Below are 23,106 nucleotides of genomic sequence, written 5' to 3' on the forward strand. Positions count from 1 at the left end.
TAAAAAAATTAGCAAAGTGATGTTCAGCATCCTATTTGGTTCTACACACAACCTCTACTGAAAACTGCTTTGTCTGAGACTTTCAGAAAGAAAAAAATTTCAGATTTGTACAAAGGTGGGTTTTTTGTGTGTGTGTTTTTTCTTTTTTTTTTTCTTTTCTTTTCTTGTAGACTTGAAGGAATTTTGTAGTGGAAAGTAAATACCAGTTCTGCACTGCTTGAAGCTGGGCAGTTTGGGATGGGGGGAGTAACTGGTTTAGGGTCATATATCTGAGCTGTGACTCGGTGCCTGTGCAGTGAATTTAGATGTCTTTTATGCAGAGATCAAGCACATTAAATTTCCATCCCGATTTGCATTGAAGACCCTCAAATCCCACCTGAACGTTTGTTATTTTCCCCCTTCAATCCTGTCACCTAATTCCCAAGCAACTTACCTTGTCAGCTGCGGACTCCTCCTTGGCTCGCAGAGGACAGACATGGTGAGTAGGGGACCTGGTGTGCAGAGAAGGAACTCACCTGTGTGAAATCCAGAAGCAATTGGCAACAGAGGGAAGAGCAGGCAGCGGAGCAGCCTGTTCTATGAGCAGAGAAGATCTGTCTGCAAGAGCAGAGAGAGCCCGATTCCCTCTTGCGTCTGGCAGCAAGTCCCAGCCTGGCCAGTGCAGAAGGGATTGACTGGGATTCCGTAGCAGGCACCAGATCAACAACAGATGAAGAGCTGCTGAGAGAGGAGAGGGAGGAAGGCTTGCAGCAAAGCCTTCCCAGCTCACTCAAGTGCTGGAGGTGAGTGCTGGCTCTTCGTGAGTGGCAGGCTGCAAAGAAAGAAAAATGGGGTGGGAGGCGAGAGGGGAAAAAACCAAACGCCACGCTGTCAGCAGGAGACTTGGAAAGGAGAGCGGGCTTCAAGCGCTTTTCCTTGTGCTGGGTCGTCTGGCTGGGTGAGAGAGCTGGGAGGAGGACTGCGGTTGGTGCTGCTGAGATGTCAGTGGAGCAGTAAAAAGGGGTTTTGGATGCTGATGGGGACTTGAACAGCTGCAAAACCTCTCAAGGGACTGGAACAAAGGGGAACCCATGGATGGTTTCTACTCTTCCGCAGAAGGAGAAGGGCAGGATGCGATCAATGACACCAGCAGTAGGAAGAGCTTGGCAGAGGAAGGCAACTCCGAGTTGTCCTTCCGTGTGGTGACAGCTGCCTTACTTTTCCTTCTCATCCTCTCCACGCTTCTGGGCAACACCCTGGTGTGTGTGGCTGTGGTCAAGTTCAGACACTTGCGTTCTAAGGTCACCAATTTCTTCGTTATCTCCTTGGCAGTGTCTGACCTCTTTGTGGCTGTACTCGTGATGCCCTGGAAGGCTGCCACCGAGGTGGTGGGCTTCTGGCCCTTTGGGGCTTTCTGTGATGTTTGGGTAGCTTTTGATATCATGTGCTCCACAGCCTCTATCTTCAATTTGTGCATCATCAGCGTGGACCGTTACTGGGCCATTTCCAACCCCTTCCGCTATGAGAGGAAGATGACGCAACGCGTGGCTTTCATCATGATCGGAGTGGCTTGGCTGCTGTCCCTCTTGATCTCCTTCATCCCTGTGCAGCTGAAGTGGCACAAGGATCGTGAGCTCCTTAGCCAACAGGAGCCAGGTTTTAATGTCACCAGGGAGGAGGAGAACTGTGATTCCAGCCTTAACAGAACTTATGCCATCTCGTCTTCTCTCATTAGTTTCTACATCCCTGTCGCCATCATGATTGTGACGTACACCCGCATCTTCCGCATTGCCCAGTGGCAGATCCGCAGGATCTCCTCCCTGGAGAGGGCGGTGGAACATGCCCAAAACTGCCACAGCAGTGACTGCCCTCATGAGGCCTCCCTGAAGAACTCCTTCAAGAAGGAGACCAAGGTCCTCAAGACCCTCTCCATCATCATGGGTGTCTTTGTCTTCTGCTGGCTGCCCTTCTTTGTGCTCAACTGCATGGTGCCCTTTTGTGACCTTGTCGTACAGGAGCCAGGGGAGCTTCCTTGTGTCAGTGAGACTGTCTTCAACATCTTTGTCTGGTTTGGGTGGGCCAACTCTTCTCTCAATCCTATCATCTATGCCTTCAATGTAGACTTCCGGAGAGCTTTTGCAAGCATCTTGGGCTGTGGCTGCCTTTGCCCCAGCAATGCAGTGGAGACAGTGAACTTCAGCAACGAGCTGGTCTCCTACCACCGTGACACCACGTATCAGAAGGAAGCGGTGACCCTCAGCTATCCCCAGCTTCTCCCCCATGCTGCTCTGCAGATGGAGAACAATGAGGTGTCCTTTGACAAGGTTTCTCAGGCCTCCGAGCCCTCTCACAACACCTGCCCTATGGATGCCTTGCCTGCAGTGATGCACGTGGAGTGTGAAATGGCTGTCTCGCTGGAGAAGGTTACACCTTTCGCCAGCAACGCTTCCAACTGAGACAGGATTGGGAAAAAGGTGGTGGGGTGGTCTCAGGAAGAGATGGAAGTAGGGACGCTATTGCAGTTGCCTATTTTCTGAAGAGTTTGAGGATAATGTGGTTATTGTACTCTCTGTCTGGGCAGGAGTTTGCATAGTGTGGCAGAGCCAGAGTGACTTTTCCAGATGGCTCAAGGGGTTGATATGTGTTTTTATAACTCATGGTGTCAGATCCAGCCCAGGTGGACAGTAGAGATCCGTGCTGCTGCTCTCTCTAGCTGACCCATGGAAAAATGCTCTCTGCAAAAGACAAAAACGCAAGGGCTTGAATTCCACTTTCCTTGTGACTTCAGCTGAGAAAGCAAAGACTTGTGTGGTCTGCTGAGCCTCTCCGCGTAGTCCGTGAAGTAAAAACGCAGCTGTGCTTGTGGCAAGAGAGGCTGGTTTGGCCACTGCCTGTGTCCAGAAGGCCACGAGCCCAAGGCTGCTAAATGGACACAAGCCAAACGCAACGGTGTGCTTGGTGGTCACTGCCGCTGCCTTGTGCTTGGTGGGACGGTGCCGTGCTGCATGGCAGCCTTTAGCTGGGGAAAGCCACGGTTCTGGTGGGCTGTGCTGGAAGGAGACAATGGCCTTGCCAGGATAACTCTCTTAGGCTCACCTCTGACTGTCTCTCTGTTGTTTGGGCAAGTTATCCTGCAAGTCTGGACAAGTATACAGCCACCTTTCCTGGAGCCCCGAGGCTGTGCTTGGTTGGAGCTTGTCTGGAATGTGTTGCCAGGCTCTGGCTTGTTAGGGAAGGATCTGGCGTGCTAAAGGTCTGCTCTGGCCCCTGGAGCAAGGGCCAGTCTCTCTAAGCTGGGACATGCAGAGCTGAGGGCAGTCTAGGATGAATTTTAGCCCCAGGATGCTGGACTCTTTGCTCGGAGCCTTTGGGAATGAGGGTGTCTGAGCCCTTCAGACTCTGAGAAAACCAGATGTTAAAGCAAAAACATTGCTGTTTTGGCTTCTGCGCCTCCGCCACCTCTTCCATCAGTCAGGTCCCCCCTCCTTTTCCTAGACTGTTTCTTCCCCCTTTTACTTTGTTCTCCCTCTAATTCCCTTCCTCCCCCCCCTGTTTCATTAGGGATCCTTCCCCACTGCCTCCCTTGCTGTCTCATTTCAATGATAATGCTCTGAAGAAGCACTCCTGGCTCACCTGTACCCTTTAATCAGCCTCTCCAGTGCGGATGGGAGCTTGTAGCTGGGGGCAGGAACAGCAAGTGAACAGCCCCCAGCATTTCACCGAGTGACTTGAGAAACGTGTTTTGATCCGTGCCTGGTTAAACACCCCGCAGCGAGCGGCACATCCCTATCGTCTTGAATCCGAGACATCTTTAGCTCTCTGGTGCAGTTGAAAAGCCTCTCTCCCTCCCCAGCAAATTCAACAAAGAGAAAAATCAGAAAGTGATAATTACAGAGTAATGGTAATTATTAAATAAAGCCCAATTATAGTCGAGTTACAGCATAATCAGTGTGGGAGGGGAGCAGAGCTCATGTATCTCCAAGGTCGATGCTTGGATTTTTCTGGGGAAGCGCTGATGAGACTCGACTTCATTTCTGCCCGTCTCCCCGTGTGGCAGTGGTGGCCAGCTGTCAAACCTGAGACAGTCTCGAGCTTTTTGGCTCTGGAAGGACAGCAGAGCCTGAACTGGAGAAGGAGTTGTTGTTCCAAATGGGGACGATCTCTGGCGTGTTTCTAGGAGGCCCGATGTGACCGATTTCGTTTGGACGTTGCTGCAATATATATAATGATTTCCCAGTTGAAAAGCAGGTGGTGTAGTGTGGTTGTGCTTTACTTGGGGACTCCTGGCTTGGTGGCGAGAGGGAGTCGGAATATCCAGCTTTTTCACAGCAGTACTATCCTGGCCTCCCTGGTTTTGAGGAGTTACCCATACTCATGGCAAGGTTCTGGGGCTTAATCCACGACTGTTTGTAAAGAGATGGGAGAAGAGCAAGTAGCTCAACATATCGCTGTTATCAATGATGAGTTGCAGGGTGAACCTGCAAAAGACAGACAATGGAGAGGGTGATGTGATCCTTTTTTTTTTTTCTTTCTGTCTAGTTATTGTCTTCATTTAACCTGTGTTGGGGAACTCCGAAACAATCCCCAGCTCCAAAGCACTGGGGCTGTGCTCTACCAACAGTGCAGTGCCCCACCTCCCTCTGCCTGGACTTCTTACTGGGATTTATGGCCTGGCCGGTCACATGGGTGGCTGATACTGTCCTGACATCTGCATCAGGACAGACAAGGTGGTGACAACGAGCTAAACCAAAAACTTCCTGGTTACGGAACAGACCTCTACATGTTACAGACGTTTCTGTGGTCAGTCTGGGAAATGAACAGCAGCTCCAAAGTGGTGTCAATCAGGCTTGCTTTGGCAAAAATGCACCTTGTTTATCTTGCTTCAGAATGGGGTTCTATTTTTTCCTGCTATGGGTTTCCTGCACAGGTCTCCACTGCAGTTGCACCAGGAAGCATCCTCCTCCGACCACCCTAAAGTCACGCAGCGTACTGCTACATCCCTGCCCGTATTTCCGAGGTGAGTGCGATGAATTCCTACCTGGGGCTGATCCCGGAGCAGCTGAGTCAGGACTCGTGCGTGCTGTTGGTAGCTCTGCTCCTGCCCTGTAATCCTGGGTAAACCAATTCACTTTCTGGAGCACTGGTTTTGCCGTGGGTGAACTGAAGGCTCACCCTGCAGACAGGTTTTTCAGGCTGTCAGCGCTGAGCAGTCTAGATAAGAATAAAATGAATAAATAAGTGCTCAAATCCAATTCGGTGTGAGCTGGATTGCGGAGTAAGGTAACAAACTGGCATCTTTAATGCTCTGAGTGTCCCTCTGCTGCTGTGGCAGCTGCTGTGGAGGTACTGGGTCCCAACATTATCTCATTAGGTGCCTGGTTATGGGAAGAGAGAGATCATTAACTAGGCAGAGGTATCCAGGTCCCATCAGGCACAACTCGAGTGTCTGAAGCCACTCACTAAGCCTGGATACACAGGGACTAGGGGAAAAGGAGCATTAAAATCTCAATTTAAATGGAAATTGGAGCTGCTCCTGAGAGAGAAGGGGCAGCAGCTGGCAACTGGTTCTGACAGGAGCTCAGACAAGGGACAGGGTTGATGGGACTCAACTTGGAGGTGAGGGGATGGCCAGGGTTTGGCTCCCAACCTGAGGAAATGTGTGTTTGGGGAGAGAGGACCTGAACGGTACCCGACTGGGGACAGAGGTGCCCCTGGCCCCTGCTCTGGACAGGTCTCGGTGCCTCGCCAGCTACTGCTGTGCTTTGCCCACTCTTGTGGCTTGCCCGCCATTCCCCAGCTTGTGTGGATGAAAATCCCATTTCTCTCAAGCTGCAGCACACGTGGTCCCATGCCCGCGAGGGACTGTTGGACTTGGGCTCCAGCCGTGGGCTCGAGGCTCCTTGGAGCTCTGCAGGGTTTATCCTCTTTTCTTTTTTCCCTGTGTAGTTCCTGCTGCACTGATGAACAGCGAGCACCTCAGAGACATTTGGTGCTGCTGCCACGAGACACAGCAGATTGTCCAAAACCGCTGCCATGTAGAGAAAGGTCTGTGGTTCATCTCTGCTCATGCCAGCGGTGGTGTAAGGGGGGCTCGGGTTCATCCCAGGGCTGTGCGGGTGCCCGCTGCCACCGCTGCTGTGGTTTGCAGACGCAGGACGGTGGCACCATGGCCCCTGACTGGTTTGTGGTGGAGGTAGCTCCTGTTTTGGAAGCCCATGCTGCTGCTCCTGTGTTTGGGGCTAGTCATCTCAGCCTGGCTCTAGAGGAGAAGGGGAGCAGGGCTTTTGGGTCTCAAACCTTGGCTGGAAATTTTGCTGCCCTGCTTGTAACCATGTTGGTTAGAAAAGGTGCTGCAAGGCTGGGGACAGGGCGATGTCTCACTGTGCAGTGTGGGGCAGGGATGGCTGTGGCCCTTGAAGTGATTTTTCAGGTTTAGGAGGAAAGGATTTAGTGGAGAAAGAGGGAGAGAGAGGAGGGGGAATGGGATGTGGGTGGTGTAGGTTGCTGTCTTGCCTGATTTTTGCTTTCAAATTGGAAACATCAGCTGCTCTTCTCATCAGGCAGAGGCCAGGGTTGGTCTCCAAGGGAAGCAGCTCCAGACAGGGGTGAAGACTGGATGAGGGTCTCCAGATGCTTGGAGGAGCCTGGTAGAAGCTCTTGTGAAATCACAGCCTGGCTTTCTCAATCTATATGGTAATTTCGAGCAATCAGTCAGCTAAGGTGGAGAGGCAGGAGAGATTAACCCTGCCGAGGAGGATTTTTTGAGGGCAAGACAGGAATCTCTCCCCGCACCAGCTCAGGGATGGCTCTGATGTCCCATCTGTGCTGCCTCGGGCTTGTCTGTGGGTCTCGCGCAGTGGTGGGGCACGTAAAGGAGCCCAGACAGTTCTTTTCTGCTCCTACCAGAGAAATCACGATGGTCATTAGGGACCTTTGAGCATATATCACTAATGATCTGTGAGGTTCATTTTCATCAGCCTCACTCACATGCTGAACAGCAGCGACTTCTCAGCTGGGAGCAGTCTGAGACAGTCAGTGACCATCTCTGCTCAGGCTGAGGAGCAAGGGGGATGGCTTGCACTGAGCTGGGGGATGGATGACACCCTGGGGGAGCCTCACTCCGTGGGATGCTGCCCTTGTTTCTGTTCTGGGCAATAATTTCCATCCTGAGACCTTCACTCTTCCAGAAACTGTCACCTGGGGAAAACTGCTCCCCAGGATTTATGCGTTAACTCATTAGGGAGGGAATGTGAAACTAGGAGAAAACTTGGAGATGTTGAGCACCTGGAAGACTCATTGGCTTCACCTGGTGCTCTGGAAACAGGCCTGAATCTCCAGTTAATCATCCCAAAGCTCAGGCTCTCGGCATCAGAGGCTGCTTTGTGCCACGGTGCCCCTAAAAAAGAAAACAAGATGGCAAAAACCTCTGGCTGGAAGAACCTCTGCAATTACAGAAAAGCACGAGTATTTATTTCCAGCTGTTACAGAAAAAAACAGTTGAATTACAGGGAAATTGAGCTCGGGAAAAAGAGCCAAGTAGAAGATGTCCCAACTTTAAAGCCCTTCTAGGTGGCACCTGCTCCTGTGAGGTGCCACCTCCGCGCCCAGGGGTGAGTCCCTACCGGTAATCCATGTTTTTTGCAGGATTTTGGTGGTTCCGCGTGCTGTCCCCAGCACCCAGACCCGGCGTGTGCGGCCCCTGGATGGCTTCGGGGGGGGGGGTCCCCTTCCCACCGCCACCTCGGAGCGCTTTCCCGGCCACGCGTGGGCTCACCCGCGGGACCACCCGCCCTCCCCTCCCCTCTCCCCGGCGGGGGCCCGGGCTGCCCCGCGGGGAAGCGCCCCCCCCCCGCGTGCCCGCGGCCCCCGGGGGCGGTGCGGGCCGGGGCGGGGCGGGGCTGCCCGGCGGGAGGAGCCGCGGTCGGGCGCAGGCGCCGCGCCGGGAACTGCCGCTCGCCCGGGCCTGGCGGTGAGGCCGGCGGGGGGGGCCGGCCCGAGCCTCGGACGGTGCCCGGGGATGGGGGGGGGGGACGGGACGGAGGGTGCGCGGAGCCGCGCGGGGTGCTGGGGGTGCGCGGGGAAGGGGGGGGGGTAACAGGGTGCTGGGGGTGCAAGGGGAAGGGGGGGGGGTAACAGGGTGCTGGGGGTGCAAGGGGAAGGGGGGGGTAACAGAGTGCTGGGAGTGTGCAGGGAAGGGGGGGTAACAGGGTGCTGGGGGTGCAAGGGGAAGGGGGGGAACGGTGCTGGGGGTGCGCGGGGAAGGGGGCTTAAGAGGATGGTGAGGGTGCGCAGGGAAGGGGGGTGTAGGGTGTAAAAAGCAGCACGTGGTGCTGGGGGTGCAGAGGGAAAAGGTTGGGGGGCAGCAAGGCCCACAGCTGCACGTGGTGCTGGGGGTGCAGAGGGGTGCCCAGGGAAGGGAGAGGGGTGCAGCAGGGTGCACAGAGCAGCGTAGGGTGCTGGGGGTGCACGGGGAAGGAGGTGGGTACCAGGGTGCTGGGGGTGCATGGGGAAGGAGGTGGGTACCAGGGTGCTGGGGGTGCACGGGGAAGGGGGCAGCATGGTGCAAAAAGCAGCACGGTGCTGGGGGTGCACAGCAGGGAACGGGGATGAGAGGGTGCACAGAGCTGCACAGTGTGCTTGGGGGTGCACAGTGGGGTCGAGGGGTGCACAGAGCTGCACAGGGTGCTGGGGGTGCACAGGGAAAGAGATGGGGTGCAGCTGGGGGAACGGAGCAGTGCATGGGGTGCACAGGCTGCCCAGGGGCCTTGGATGCACAGGGCAGGGGTCAGTTGGGTGCACGTGGCTCTGCGGAGGGTGGGTCAGGTTTGCAGGGGGTGCTGGGGACCCACGGGGGTGGGGGGGGGGCTTGCAGCCAGCTCTCCATCTGGCCCCGTCCCTCCGCAGGCCTCCCGTCCGCTGCCACCCTGGCGCTGCGCTGCATGGATGGCGTTTTCCTCTCGCCCAACGAGGATGAGTTCGTGGGCAGGATCGCGGAGGAGCTGGAGCACTTCATGCTGCAGGGGCAGCACCACAGGTAGGTGCCCTGCCACGGCCCCAAGCTGCTGGGTGCACAGGGGTCTTGGCGTGGGGTGACCCACTCCCCGCTGGTGCACGCAGTCCTTGGGTGGTGGCATAAGCCACTCCAGGGGCAACGTGCCACGTCGTGACGCTTGTCTCTGTTTTGCACCGGCTGGGTTTGAGCGGCAGCGTTGGGAGCCTGGCTGCAAGGTCTGGCTGGCTGCGGAGCTCCAGCCTGGCCCTGGAGCATCCCCGCGGGCCAAGGATCAGCCTGGGGTTTCTGCTGCCTGTGCTTCTCCAAGCAGGAGTGGTTTGGATGCTGGTGGCTTTTGCACCAACCCAGGTCTGGCCTAGCTTGCCCGTCAGCCTGATGAGTTATAATGAATAGTTTCATAATCAAACTGCTCCGTTTCCCCTCTCTGCTGAGGGTTTCCCGTGCGCCGCATCCTCCTCTGCGGCAGCGAACTCCGCCGTGGATTGCGGCATCGTTTTCCTTTGGCCAGGCTGGATCTAGTGGGACCTAGTCCCTGATCCAGTGGCCTTTGAAGCCCTTGAGATGGCCAAAATGAGGGGTGGGATTGCTCAGTTCAGCTTCCTGCCAGCTTTCAATATTTGTTTTGTTACTTTTTAAAAAATGTTTGGCAGAGAAAGTGCCTGTACAACTGTAAAACGCTTAGGAATGAAACCGGAATTGTAAAAACGTGTCTAAACGGAATGAAATCAAATGTGGTGTTTATTCACCCGTTCACGTTCTTTTAGTGACTGGTTTCTGGAGTACACTTGGACTGGGAGGAAGGGGACTTGTAGCAGCCTTCTGCTGGTGCTCTCCAGCCATTCCTAGAACAGATACAGGCAGGAATGAGAGTCCCAGCCGCCCTGCGCTCCTGCTGCTATGTGCAAAGCGAGCGCGTCTGTCTAGACATCTGGGATGGAGAAGGGATTTTGGCTCTTTAATACCAGAAAGTCCTGCTTGGCTTTTGGGCTTGGATTTAAACCCTACACTGGGAATGACTTGGGGATGGGAAGTCAGTAAATTCGTGCTAGGTTGCTTCCCTTTCCTTCCTGCGAGTTGCCGATGCCTCTGACTCCTCTCTCTTTTCAGAGTGCTCCTGTTCCCCCCTCTGTCCAGTCGCCTCAGGTACCTGATCCATCGGACTGTGGACAATGTGGATTTGTTGAGCAGCTTTTCTGTGGGAGAAGGATGGAGGAGGAGGACGGTCATCTGTCACTCGGCCATAAGGTACGGTGCAGTCGATGTGAGAGTGCCTCTCTTTCTATGGCCCTGGGGTTTTCATTCAAGCTTACAAGCACTAATTTCTCACGGTCCTTCTCCGCAGAGAAGAGGGTGTCTGTTATGAGTACCATGTCCCAGTCATTAAGGAAGCAGAAGCTCTTTATTTTTTCCTACCTGCTGACTTCTGCGTGGACTTGATGCTTTTCCTCTCTCTCTTTTTTGCAAATGTCGTGTTACTTGGGTTCCTCTGCTCCCCGCTCATGTCCTGCCCTTCTCTTGGTCCCAGGCTGCCCAGTGAGACTAACGACCAAAAACCCAGCAGCAACCCGCTGAGACCGCAGCGACCCCCGCAGCCGTGGGGCCGGGGGGGCCGAGGCGGCAGGCTGCGGCACGGCGGGGACCTGCACGGCGACGCCGCTCGAGCCTGCGTGGGCTCTGGCCGGATAAAAAGGCCGCCACGGAAGAAACCAGATAAAGCCCTGTATGTCCCTAAGGCGATGCGCAAGAAGGCAGAATGGGGGGAGCAGGAGAGCCCGCTGGGGGCTGGCACCGAGGCAGGCAGCGATGTGGCACAAGGAGAAGAGATCTGTCCTAAAGCTTCGGTTGAGGACACCCAGGAGGAGCTGGGTAAGTCCAAAGGCAGCTCAGGTGATGTCTCCATGGCTCTTGGCAAGCAACAGGAGCCTGGTGAAGAGTGTGCTTTGGGAAAAAGGAATGATGAGACAAATGATGCACGTCCTCCGTGCTGTACGGATGTCCTGTCTTTAGAGAACAGCACCGATTTCTCTGAGCAGGAAAGTCAGGATAGAGACTGTTCCAATTCCCTTTCTTCTGTGAACAATAAAAACCCAACTGAAGCGGAAGAGCGAGATCAGAGCTGCGAAAACACTGTTATACCAGAAGGCAGCAAAACCCTGTGCCAACTGCAAGCTGAAGACCAAAACAGCCGGGACGCCGGTGTAGTGGAGCGTGGCAAAAACTCCTCCCTATCGGAAAGTCGCAGCGGTAACTGCTGTACGGACCCGGCTGCAGCGGAGTCGAGCGCAACGTCGCTGGTGCTGGAAAACCAAGATAAGAGCTGTGCTGGTGCCAAGAGCCTGGAGAGTGGTGGAAACGTGTCGCTGCCTGAAGAACAGGGTAAGGACTTTGTAAATGCTGGCACGGGGGAGGGAGGCAAGAGTTTCTCCGAGCTGGAAAGCCAAGATCAAGAGAGCCCTGACATCGCCCAGGTGGAGCATAACCAGAACCCCCCAGAAGCCCAAAATGAGCCTCTGGCTGCACCGGAGCCGGTCCGTGGTGCCAACCCATCAGCTCCTGAGGAGCAGAACGAGCGCTGGGTGGATGCTTCCATGCACAACCGCAGCGGGAAGGTGCCCGTGGCAGAAGAGGAGGACAAGGAGCATCCGCGCTTGGCCGATGCCCTGTGGCATGAGCTGCGTTTGTCTGCAGGCGATGAAGAGGAGAACGCGGCCGCCTGCGGGCAGAGCAGCCTCGAGGACGACTGTGCCGCAGAGCTCTTTGCAGAGGTAGCGTTTTGCCACGGGGGTTGCCGTGGGGAGCGACTTTGGGGAGAAGAGGTGGCTGAGGAGTCGTCCCAAGGGAAGGCATTAGTCTGTGGGAGGAGAGTCCCTGTGCTAGGGCTGCCCCAGGCGGCTGCTGAACCTGTTGGCAGGAGTGTGGCTGCAGAATTGGTTTGCAGGGACCGAGGTGGGGCCCTGGAGGATTGGTCTTTGAAGTGAAACCTTGTCTGATTATTTTTTTTTTTTTTAAATATTCTTAGATTGTGGGTTATTTAACCGTGAAGGACATAAGCATCGAGAAGATCAGCTTTGATTATTCCAGCTATGGAGACGCCCAGCTCAGCGAGGGGGATTTCGGCCACGTCACTGAAATCTATGACTTCTCCCCGTCGCTGAAAACGGAGCACCTGTTAGAAGTGTTCTCGGATTTCCAGTGAGTACCAGTGCTGGAGCCCGAACACATCTGGGGCATGAAGGGAGCAGTGTTCACGCTTGAATGCACAAGAGAATGTGATGAATTTTGGATTTTAGTTTTGCCTTTATGTCTTGCCCTCTTTCTGTGCCTTAAAGGACACTTTCCTGCATTTTATGCAGGATTTAAAACACGACTGGTTCTTCAGGGCTCTGTCATACACACAGTTACCTACATGCAGGCTTATTCCTACGGCTCCAGCTTCAGTGAGAGCCTTTAGGTGCTTTCCAGGAGCTTCTTTGTCACTGCGTTCCGGTGCCAGAGTGAAATTATGTGCTTACATAAGTCTTACAAGAAAAAGGGCTCAATCCTGCTGTTGGAGATAAGATTTCTTATGTAAATGAGAGGAACAGAGCCTTGTGCCAAAGGGAGTGACGCTGGGTTAGTAGCAGGACCAGGACAAAGCTCAGCCCTGCGTTGGTGACAAATGGTGCTCGGTGCAGCGCTGAATCAGTCTCACTTCTGCCAGCGTGTGCAGACACGGTGTCTGGAGGCACCTCTCCCTGTTTTCCTCCCACCATCCTCCTCCTCTCTTGGCATACCTGGTGGATTAGATGTGAACACTTCACCTCTACGCATCCCTTAAATTAAAACACATGATTTACATTTTAAATAAGCTACTGTCTATTGTGTGTACTTCCTCTGTTTTTGTTTTTGTTCTTTTCCACTTGCTGTAAGAGTGAAACTGAGCTGAAAATTGATGGATCTAATCTGAGCAGTGACTTGTATTTGTCTTTCCTGTGCTGCAGGAAAAGCTTTGAACTCACTGCGCCCAAACTCACGTTTTCCACCGATGCTTGATTAGATTTTCACACTGGTCCCTTCACCCTAAGCTTTGTAAACCACTTACTTATATAAATCACTTGCTTTTTAGTGTAGATGTCTGAGCAATCAGATGGTGTTGGTAAAGCGCTACATAAACAACAAACAATATTTCTGTGTTACAAGATAGTCCCTGAACTTGAGGTTGATTCTGGCCAAGGGTTTCTTCAGAGGAAGAGGAGAGTTCTTGGGGGAATTGCAGGTTGTGGCTTTGAAAGGGGCACATCTAATGTTCTTTTCCTTCCTTTCCTTCTCTTCCCCTCATGTAAAATGACTGTAATGCTTTGAAAAGCACCAGCTGGCTACATAAAAATACTCCGTACTCCCGATGACCCAAGGTGGCAGATGGGTTTTTATTACGTGGTGGGTTCTTTTTTTTTTTTTCCTTTCTTATTAACGAATGTTATTCCATTGGCTTTTCATTTCAGCGAGAGTGGTTTCAAAATCCAGTGGGTCGACGACACGCACGCCCTGGGAATTTTCTCCAGCCTGTCCACAGGTACCGTGGCTCGATTCCTGGCTGGGACCGCGGAGCCGCCGGGGTTTCTCCGCTCTCGCGCCGTGAGCGGTGCTGACGCGGGGGTTTGCAATCTGGCGCTCAGGCTGAGCTGTTGCCAGAGGTGGTGGTGGTTCATCGCGTCCTTCTCCCTGCCTGCTTCAAACTTGAAAGGCTTTTAAGGCTTGAGAAGCTGGAATTTCTGTGGCAGTGTGTGGAAACTCCGCTTCGCGAGAAGAACAGCAGGTTTTTAATTGGCGTGGATAATAACCAGGGCACAACTCACGCTGCGTTTCTAGAAATTAATCTGTTTTGCCACTTGAGCTTTTTTTTTTTTCGTCTTGTAATGAGACAAAATTCCTGCAAGTGTACAGTTACCTCCTGGGGACCTTACGAGTGCGATGGCATGTGGGTCAGACACGGAGCCTCCGGGCAAACTGACCTTCTGGGGGGACAAACACCCCAAGCTCAGGTCAGAGCTGCCCCAAGAGAAGTTTCCATCCAGCAGCGTGTGTAGTCTGAAAGCTCAGGCTTTTTCTTTTAGTCTAATAATGACAGAATTGCTTTTTAAAACATGTTTATATTTTTCTTGAGGCTATTCCTGTGCGGGCAACGTGTGATGTTAAGCCTGAGGTGACCAGAATGAGTTTAGCTGTTTTAGTACAAGTCTTGAGATAACACATCAGCTGCTGAAGCTCAAATTATTCAGTGGTATTAGACAATGTACTGATTTTTATTATTAAAACCACCAAAATCCAGTCTACTAATTTCAGCATCTTTGTTCTTTGAAGCATCTCAAGCCCTGGGGCGACGTTATCCTTCCTTGAAGATCCGACCGTTGATCCATGCAACAAAGCAGTCTAAGATCAAGGCACTTCAGCGACCAAGTAAGACAATTTTTTTTCCAATTATTATTAGTATTATTTCTTGGTTTACCAGTTTTCTGTATCCTGAGTGGTCAGGATGACAAGTTAAATAGGGAGATGTATATTAAAGGTATGAGAGATCAGTATTTCTTTTTTATTTTGTTCTATTTTTAGTACTTTATTGGTGTTGCAGGACAGTGAGCTGTTGTGTAGAGTCTTCAGTAAAGCCTGCAGATGCATTTTCGTTACAGTATTTTCAGCCAACCTGTATCATAGTTATGTTAAAACATCTGTCCTGCTGGTTTCTGCCCGTTTGCAGCAGGCAGGAGTGGCTGGCACAGGTGACTGTGATAACAAAAAATGGATTTGCAGGATGAGACTACATTATGTTCTACTTACAGGAAAGAAAACTACAGCTGTTACATACGCTGAAGTTTTCAGTCACTCTTCCTCCCCTGCTCTACAAGGACTGAATCAAAAAAAGCACCAAATCCTGTTGCTTTTTGTTTACTCTCCAGCTAAGTGGTTTGCTGAAGTTCAAGCTTAGTCTTTCTCGTGTTATTTGCTTCTCTTGTGTGAAGTTTTAAGTGGAGGGTGTAGCTGTAGCAGTGACTGCAGGAAGACAAAGCTCAGCAAATGCCATGAACCTGCCCAGTATGTTCCTCTGCATCGTTAGGATGACAGATGAGACACGACCCGTAGCAGTTACATTTTGTGGTTGGCATAATTTTATTCAGTATCAGGTGAAAGAAGAAATTGTTAAGCTTAGCCATGAACATTGTTTTATTTATTTTATTGCCTTTTAAAATCATATTGTAATCAGTAAAGAAATGCCATGAATCTTGTAGCAGTAGAGACTTTGCTGAACGTACAAGTATACTGTTGCTTCTACAGTACATTGCAGTTGAAACAAATTTCAGCTTTAAAGGGACACTGTCACAGTTAGAACTTCCTGAGTTTTTAAGACTGCTTGATTGAAATGAAATGCCAAAGAATTGGATTTGGTTTTGCCCTCTCTCATTCCCAATTCTTGTTGCTGTATAGCCTGTTGGCACACTTCTGAATCAGGTTATAAACTCCTCCTTCTAGGGAACATTATATATAAACTCTGTTTGTATTCACTTTAAGTAGCAATTTTTTTTTTTCAAAATACAAATTTGGATCTTAATTAGCTGACAGTGTCTCTTTTTTTTTTTTTTTCTTTTTGTTTCTTTTTTTTAGCTTTGTCAAGAAAGAATGGCAGTCTTATTTTCCAAGCTGTGGATGTTTTGGGTCTGCCCCTTCTTCTTTAAGCTGCTGATGGGCTGCCTTTAGTAATAAACTTCTGAAAAAGCAAGCAAAGCCCCTGTTGCTAACTGGATAATAAATTTGCAAACAGTTTGCTGATAAATGATTAGATAATTGCCAAATCCAGACTGCTGTGGACTTGGTAAAGTTTTGGTGTATTCATTTCTTGTAAGATGAAACCATAGCAAGCCAGATGTCTACCAGAAAATAGAGGTTACTGGCCAAAGGGCTTTCCCCGAGCATCTGATACATTTAGCTATTTTTTTAAAAAATGCAGATTTTCTTTTTCCTTGCTGCTTTCTAAACATTTAGACTGCTGGTTTTGATTAGTCTAAATTGAGATCAAACTTTTCCGTGCATGGATAAATTGGTTGGACTGTGCACCTTCATTTTGTTCTCGGAGATGTGACTTGCTGAATTTTGCCAGGAGTGATTATGAAGCTGTTCCTGAAAGCTAATGGGGAACAATTCTCTCTCCTGCTGCAGAAGAGGGCTGGAGCTTCATCATAGCCAAATAGCTTTTGAACAGTCATTGAAAAATCTTAAGGATAAATCTGGAGGCACATCTTTCGAAAAGAAAAGGTGATTTACTGGATAGGGATAGAATGATTTGCTCGTGCTCCTGGGCTAATTCTGTAAAGGAACTAAGAAAATAGAAATCAGCCCTTCTGTCTGCCAGTCCTCTGGTTTAGCCACCAGACTGTTCCTGAAAAAGCACTAACTTAATGATTTTTCACCCATTTTTACCTAGAGCTCCTTCACCTTGCAAAGGAAAGACCCCAGACTGACACGGCGGTGGCGAAGAGGCTGGTGACCCGGGCTTTGGGTCTGAAGCACAAGCAGCAAGGCAGCTCAGGCACCGAGGTGCTCCTGCCAGAAAGCTTGGACCAGGAGGAATAAACCATCTCAGCTTAAAAAAAAAAAAAAAAAAAGTATTGATGAGCATGGCTGTGATATTAAACTGCATGCAGAACAGTGAGTTGCCACAGGGATGTTCTCTTATGGATTAGCACCGTCTTTTTTTTCTAAAGTTGGGAAGGGAAAAAGTTTACTGTTAAGGAGATCTTGAGGTCCAGAGCCAAGCCCTGTGAGGGCTGCTGTTAGCTCTTCCTTCTGGAGAGCATCTTGCCCTACTCTGTTACTCACTGGGGCACTCGCAGAAATGAAGGCTGCTTACAGAGAAGCCCACTCTATAATTTAAAAAAAAAAAAATGCATTAGAGTAAGGGAATTGTATCTTGTTGGCCAAAATTCAGCTGTAAGCAAGAGCAGAGCATCTGCAGGAGTCAGAAAACTTGTTTAATGTTTACTTTGTTGTAATAGTATTGTCAAACTGTCCCACAAAACGGGCAAGCATGGAATGTGAGTGAGTTCCAGGGTTTTTCCTTATTTACACAACACTGAAAGAGCCCGACGTGCTTTGTTGCACTGTTCAGGAGGAAAGTTGTCATACACTGAGATTAGGAACAGAAAACCAGAACTTGCCAGTTCTGATTTGCCCAGAGCCTGCTGGTGAGAGATGCTGCAAGACACCTCGCTGGGGCAGCAGCAGCAGAGCATCGACACATCTCAGGCTCCACTTTTGCTACGCAGGTCGGCATCTTGAGAACAAAATGGAGTTTTCCAACTGACAGTAGGCTAAAAACCGTTGCTAGATGCCACCATCTGGGCCACTGGATAAATGACAGGAATACTCTGACAGGCATTAGCAAAAGACTTCTGCATTCTTTAAGCCTCACAACATCCCTGTGAGGTAGGTTATGGAGAGCACAAGTTAGATGCAGCTGGTTTCAATCCCCCCAAGGAGTGAAAGGGTCAGCTGCTGTAAGTATTCAGTTAACTTCAGCTGCTTGTAGAAGTCTTCCATACAAACACAGAGGGAGAAAAACAACTTCAGTACCAGGAATTGTGAACAAGGCCCTAAACTTTCACAGAGTAGAAATACACAAATGGCATATAAAACGTTTTTTTTCTGGGTAAAACATTTTTATTCAAGTAGCTGTGTCTGGAAATCTGTAGCAATGTGTGTCCTCAAACAAACAGAGGAACACACTTAGCACCATTATGAATTTACCAAGTGTTAAAAATCCTTTTAAAGACAACTTAACACAGGTGGGTCTGTGACAGCACAGGTCCAGACCCCTGATGATGAAAGCCATGAAGTTACTTCTGTAAGGTACAGTGATGATACAATGCCTTAACTGAATTCATCCTTTGAAGACAAGACAGTGAATATCCAGCTTAGAAGGTAATATTTAAGTGTACATAGAACCTATTGGGTGAGTAGCTTACTGTGTAATGGAAAGTCACAGTCTGGTGGGCTCCTCATCAGGAGATCTGCAAAGTCTTCTGGATGTTACAAGGGAGCTGTAGCCTCACTGAGCCCTGATGCACTTGGAGAAAACAGTTCTGCATTAGCTGCTCCGCTCAGGAGATGGTGCTGGGAGTTGGTTGTGGAATACGAGAGTTTCACTGCGGTATTAAATTATGCTTTATCCTGTTCTGCTCAGAAAAAGCTGCTCCAATTTTTTTTTTTTTCCTCTTTCCTGTATTTCTTTGCTGAAATGGAGTAATGACATGGCAGTGCTGAGGATTAGCTGTGTTTGAGAAGCAGTCATGAACGGAGGCGTTTGCGCCAACGGTGCGTTCAAGCTTGAGTCAAAGAGCTCAAAGATACCAAGGCTATTGCCGTGAAGAAAGTGAATGGTGAAGGCATGTTGTAAGGTTGTTGGTAGCCACACCAAGGGAAAATTGTGCTTGCTGCAGCCTGGACCTACATCTGTGAATAAAGATGGTGCTGCAGAGTGGAGAAGGTTGGAATGGTGAGGCTAGGGAGCCAAGTAGAGTTGAAAAGCCTGCTCCTAACTACCTCGGCAGCAGGGACTGGAGTTACAAAAGGCACACGTGGTGGTCTGAACACCTAAACTGGGAAGGAAGGCATCTCTAGAAAATAATTTACCTTGCTAATTTAGAGTTTGATTGTTTGCTTGATTCTCTTTTTTTTTTTGTGTGTGTGCAGTGGTTAGGGAAATCACGGAAGCAGGAGACCTCGCTTCTTTAAATAGTGGGGTGGGAGGCGCTGGCGCTCTATCGGGTGGCCACCTTGTTATTTGTGAGTCCACTGAAGTGATCGAACTTCTGCTCCGTTTCCTCGCTGAAGGAGCCACCTGGGAATTCACGGAAAGAGCACAGGGTTGAGCAGGAGGCAGCTGGTAACACAAAAGGCAGAGAACACAGGGGCTTTTTGCGTGCTCTGCAAAAGATGCTTTGAGCCCTTCGTTTTCACAGCGAGCACGAGAAGAGCAAAGGTTTTCCTGGGCTAATTAATTTAAGCATTAATTACATCTTACCATAACTGGAACAGCCAAGAGGCCCCTAGGAGTACTGGATCTGGTCTTTTATGTATTTGGCAGGCTAGACTACAAACCACCCTCAATTTCACTGCCAACCTTTGTTGCTTAAAAAAAATAAATTAGGTGATGACTAGCAGGACCTGTGAAATGGTCTCCTCCTCGAGGCTGATGGTAGGTGGGTTCTGTTTACTCTTCTTAAATAGGACCACACCCTTACTTTTTGCTAGCTGAGAGACAACAAAAGCTAAATACACTTCATTTTTAAATAGAAATATTTTCAAGCTCAGCTGGAGAGCCCATCCAACACTGAAGTGCCTGTTCACCCAAATGAAGTGGATTTGGCTTTTCTGAACTAGGTCGCAATCTGAAGCGTGACACAAGACAAGTATTTTCTTAAAAAAAAACCCAACAAATTAATGAGAAAAATCAGTAGGTTACATGGAATTTTTTCAGGAAAAACACTCCTTGGAGAACTTCAGCCAGCTCTGGAAATTGTCTTTGTCACCGGTGTTAGTTGGAGGTTGGCCGGCAGTTGCTGTTAATTTAGTTTCTGTGTTGAAACCAGTTTATCTTAAAAAGCCCCCAACTTAATTCCATTTTAAAATGGTCTTGACAATTGACTGTTAATGCAAATTTAAAAGTAGCTTGGCTTTGATATTTCCAAGACCAAAAAAAAAAAAAAGAATCCAAATTATAAAAATTCACATGTATTCAAGAAAACACATGGTTTTCTCTCACATTCAAGGGACAGCAGAGTGTTTTCATTTCTGGCCAGAGCAGAGGGCTCTTCTCACTGCTCTGTTCACACATCACTGCTCTTGTTTGCTTTTCCAGCAAAGAGAAGCTCTGGGGTCTGAAGAGGTCAGTCCCAGGCTGGTAATAATTCGAGCCTGGGTAGGAGGTGTTGCTGGTTGCCTGGACCTGCTCAGGCACTCTGAACAAGTTCTCAGGTTGCACAAGAGCTTTCCTTAGGTCTGACAGTCTCGGGAGGGAGAAACACTCATTTCTTTGTAGGAGAGCTACAGCTGGAACATCTGGTACCCCCGTTCTACCGAGCCTGAGGGATTTCTTTCGGCTCTTGCACACAGAGCTGTTCTACCAGCATTGTGCACTGAGTACACTTTGCAACCTGTAGCAGCGACACGGTGGTGTCTGCCTTTGAAGAGCCTACAGCAAACAGCACCAGCACAGTTTGGGCTCAGTGTCTCATCCTTCCAGGCACGTACAAAGTGCTAAACAGCACGTAAGCACGTTGCAGTGGAAGCACAGAGAATTATTCCTAGCGAAGAGCCAGCGATGCAGCCTGACCCAGGCACGACAGCCGCTCCAGTTTCCCCTGCAGAAGTCACTCCTACCTATGTGGCAGTTGTACATCCAGATGCGCTGCCCGTCGTACCGGCTCCTGCATTTCATCACGTTATTTGAGTAATCGGATTCAGCGACTTCATAGTTTGGGTTGATGACGACCTGGGGAGTGATGGAGAAACGCAGCATAAAGTTAGTGAAAGGTGGACTGGAGGCAGCACTTAGTAGTCAGATTGAGATAGAATCAGCTTTTTCATTACACCATAATACTTTTTTTTTTTTAAACAAACAGAAAAAACTTAACTCATTTTGCAAGGAGCCAGAAACTGCTTGATTAAAGCCAGATCAAGATCCCGCCTTCCCCCATACACCAAGATACACCCTCAAACACCTTCTTTACATTTCACACAAGAGCAGCACTGACAAAAATAATTCCCCTTCCCCTCTCTCCTTTCCAGTTGAAGTGGCTGTTTTCAGAACCCAAGAATTCCCCCCCACCTCCACCCACTTGCACAAAACAGACTGTAGGCAGAGTCTTGACTCCTGCAAACACTGCGGGAATGGCACTATTTGATCCCGAGCGAAGTGAGCGTTGCTTACAAACAGCTCAAAAGCTGATTTTTCACTTGGGGAAGTATGTGATCTGGTAACACTTTGTTGTCCTGTTAGGCAATTCTTTCTCTTTTAGGAATCCTGGGAATATAACCTCTTTGTAATCAGAATTGTATAGTACTGCAGGAGATGTATGAATACTAATTAGTTCCGTTCTCGACATCCCTAACGGATGGGATGAAGGCAGTGGCAGTGCCTCAGACCCCCTTTTTCTCCCATACCTGGAAGAGGTAATCGCCTGGTGGGACGTCAGTAATATCGATCCACTGGCAGTCGATGTCGTGACGGTACACGTCCCAGCATCCCACCGTGATTCCTTGCTCACCAAAATTGGCACATTCGTACTGCTTCTGCACATCTACATGGGAAGAGTTAAAGGCACGAAGTGTTGGATTCACAGCAGGTCAGGCTGGGTATTTCCCACCCTCGGGCACGTCCAAGGAAGGGCAAGTTGTTCTCCCGCTCCCATAGACAGCGATAAGGGATGTCGCGACAGGCACGGTATTTTGGATGAGATTTACAACAACAGTGGCTTGCTCAACGTCTTGTATTGAAACACACGTGCTGCTTAACTGCATGAGAGGGCAACCTTCCATTCATCATCACCCAGGGACAAGTTTTGGAACCAGAAAATACACACTTAGGTTTTTGGAGCAGCTCAGAGTAAGGATGGAGGGAGCTGAGGTCTGAAAACCTCAGTATATGGGACCTTCAGGGATCCTCTTATACCCACAGAGACCACTCTGTACATACATAACCCCAGGACTGGCTTCTGGCTCCTGTCTGGCCACGTTCTAGCCCTGCTCGGGGCTTTGACAGCATCTTTGAAGCCAGTCACTTGCCCAGGGCCAGCAATAAATCCCCGGCACAAAGCAAACGTACCTGCTTCGCACTCGGTGTCTTCCAGACAGAAGCTGGCTTTGTGTCCTTCAGCCACCTTGGTTCCGTTGAGGTTCAGCAGGTCATAGTGGGTGAAGACCTCCATGCTGTGGTAGTGCCTTTGTAGGTTTTATAACAGCAAGGGAGGGGAGAAAAAAAATAAATAAAAATCAATCAAAGTCATCATCAGCCAGGTCATCATTTCTAGTGGCCTTATCATTTACCAGAACAAGAAATATTTCACCTGCTCCCTAACAACAAGCTGTGAACAGAGGTGGATGTACCCAGACCAGCAAGCTGGCTATTTTTATTTATTTTTAAGCAGCAGAATCTGAATTTATTGGCAGAAAACCACACAACAGATGGAACCAGCTTCTCTTGGTGCTCGCTCCGCTCAGATCTGAACAGATCTGTCGCGTTGTTTAGATCCGAGCAGAGCGAGCGCCAAGAGAAGCTGGTTTTTTAAACAGGGAAGTGTTCATGTCAACTGGGGCTGCACTGGGCTATTGGGAATGCTCCAGCACTGCTGGGCACAGGAGCCGTTAGGAGAATGGGGAACCAGGCAGCACCCGCTCGGCGCTGAGCGAGGCAACTGCACGGACCAGCCCTGATTCAAAAGCCATTGCTCAGGAGTCTAAAAAAAAAATAAAAATAAAAAAGGCAGAAATCCTCTCCTTTCCAGCTGCAAAAATAATTATGGCTTAAAAACTTCCAAACCCCGTTACTGCAGTACTGCTCTGCACACGTATTTGCAGATAAAGGAGGAGCAAGGAGGGAAGGGGAGGAACTTTTTCCTCTAGAGAGTGAGTTTCTTCTTCCCTCCTCCTGCCTTTCCCCTAACTAAAAATAAAAATAAAAAATTGCCACCTGCCTGAAGTTAATCCCTTTTCACTCCCTGCTACAGGCCTTTCTCCTTTTTGCTCTAGTTCCACATCAAAAGCCAACTAAACAGGAGCTCCCAGTGATGGAGCGAGGCCACTGGGAAAGAGGTGGCATTCTGCAGCGGCCGAGCTTTGGCTCTGGGGCTGATTCGGCTGCCTCTGATCAAAGCCTGAGGTTCTCAAGTCTGACTCAGTTTCTGAAATATGTCTGAATCACTCAGAGAGGTGTTTACATGCTGGTGTTTGCAGACTGGAAAGATTGAAGAGGAATTGAGTTCATCCTCCTCCCTATAAACAGAACCCAGTTTAAAGCACCCGGATGGCTCTCGGCCCCTTTCCCCATCCATTCCAGCCTCACCTCCCTGGCACAGCCTCTCCTTTGT

At 49.9% G+C, this 23,106-nt stretch overlaps 3 protein-coding genes across 4 annotated transcripts in view; 2 read left to right on the plus strand and 1 right to left on the minus strand.

Moving 5' to 3' along the window:
* The first annotated feature begins 1,070 nt into the window (after positions 1 to 1,070).
* Positions 1,071 to 2,649, plus strand: LOC104370671 (D(1) dopamine receptor). The gene has a single exon (XM_009987829.2). The coding sequence runs from the start codon at positions 1,071 to 1,073 to the stop codon at positions 2,433 to 2,435; it is 1,365 nt and encodes a 454-aa protein (XP_009986131.1). The 3' UTR covers positions 2,436 to 2,649.
* Positions 2,650 to 7,917: 5,268 nt separating this feature from the next.
* R3HCC1 (R3H domain and coiled-coil containing 1) lies at positions 7,918 to 17,375 on the plus strand. Of its 2 annotated transcripts, XM_086628115.1 has the most exons (8): positions 7,918 to 7,948; positions 8,884 to 9,013; positions 10,100 to 10,237; positions 10,518 to 11,757; positions 12,012 to 12,184; positions 13,474 to 13,544; positions 14,333 to 14,428; positions 16,446 to 17,375. In XM_086628115.1, the coding sequence occupies exons 2-8, from the start codon at positions 8,919 to 8,921 to the stop codon at positions 16,592 to 16,594; spliced, it is 1,962 nt and encodes a 653-aa protein (XP_086484241.1). In that variant the 5' UTR covers positions 7,918 to 7,948; positions 8,884 to 8,918; the 3' UTR covers positions 16,595 to 17,375. The 2 variants fall into 2 exon arrangements, with proteins under 2 accessions (XP_086484241.1, XP_086484240.1); XM_086628114.1 differs by lacking the exons at positions 7,918 to 7,948; positions 16,446 to 17,375 and adding an exon at positions 15,629 to 15,844.
* A 1,350-nt stretch (positions 17,376 to 18,725) lies between these two features.
* Positions 18,726 to 23,106, minus strand: part of LOXL2 (lysyl oxidase like 2) — a 41,087-nt gene continuing 36,706 nt past the window's right edge. Inside the window, exons 10-13 of the mRNA XM_009984603.2 lie at positions 21,846 to 21,961; positions 21,185 to 21,321; positions 20,402 to 20,513; positions 18,726 to 18,860 (exon numbers count right to left, since the gene is read on the minus strand). Of these exons, the coding sequence (XP_009982905.2) occupies positions 18,781 to 18,860; positions 20,402 to 20,513; positions 21,185 to 21,321; positions 21,846 to 21,961 (445 nt within the window). The 3' untranslated portion in view covers positions 18,726 to 18,780. The remainder of the gene's footprint in view (positions 18,861 to 20,401; positions 20,514 to 21,184; positions 21,322 to 21,845; positions 21,962 to 23,106) is intronic.

The sequence above is a fragment of the Tauraco erythrolophus genome, chromosome 29, assembly GCF_009769465.1.
Source record: "Tauraco erythrolophus isolate bTauEry1 chromosome 29, bTauEry1.pri, whole genome shotgun sequence".
Classification (NCBI taxonomy): Eukaryota; Metazoa; Chordata; class Aves; order Musophagiformes; family Musophagidae; genus Tauraco; species Tauraco erythrolophus.

Excerpts from the sequence above, each read along its gene's own strand:
- LOC104370671 (XM_009987829.2), top strand. The coding sequence starts at position 1,071 with ATGGATGGTTTCTACTCTTCCGCAGAAGGAGAAGGGCAGGATGCGATC.
- R3HCC1 (XM_086628115.1), top strand. The coding sequence starts at position 8,919 with ATGGATGGCGTTTTCCTCTCGCCCAACGAGGATGAGTTCGTGGGCAGG. Across the intron at positions 9,014-10,099 it reads CTGCAGGGGCAGCACCACAG|AGTGCTCCTGTTCCCCCCTC; the intron begins GTAGGTGCCCTG and ends CTCTCTTTTCAG. Across the intron at positions 13,545-14,332 it reads TTTCTCCAGCCTGTCCACAG|CATCTCAAGCCCTGGGGCGA; the intron begins GTACCGTGGCTC and ends TGTTCTTTGAAG.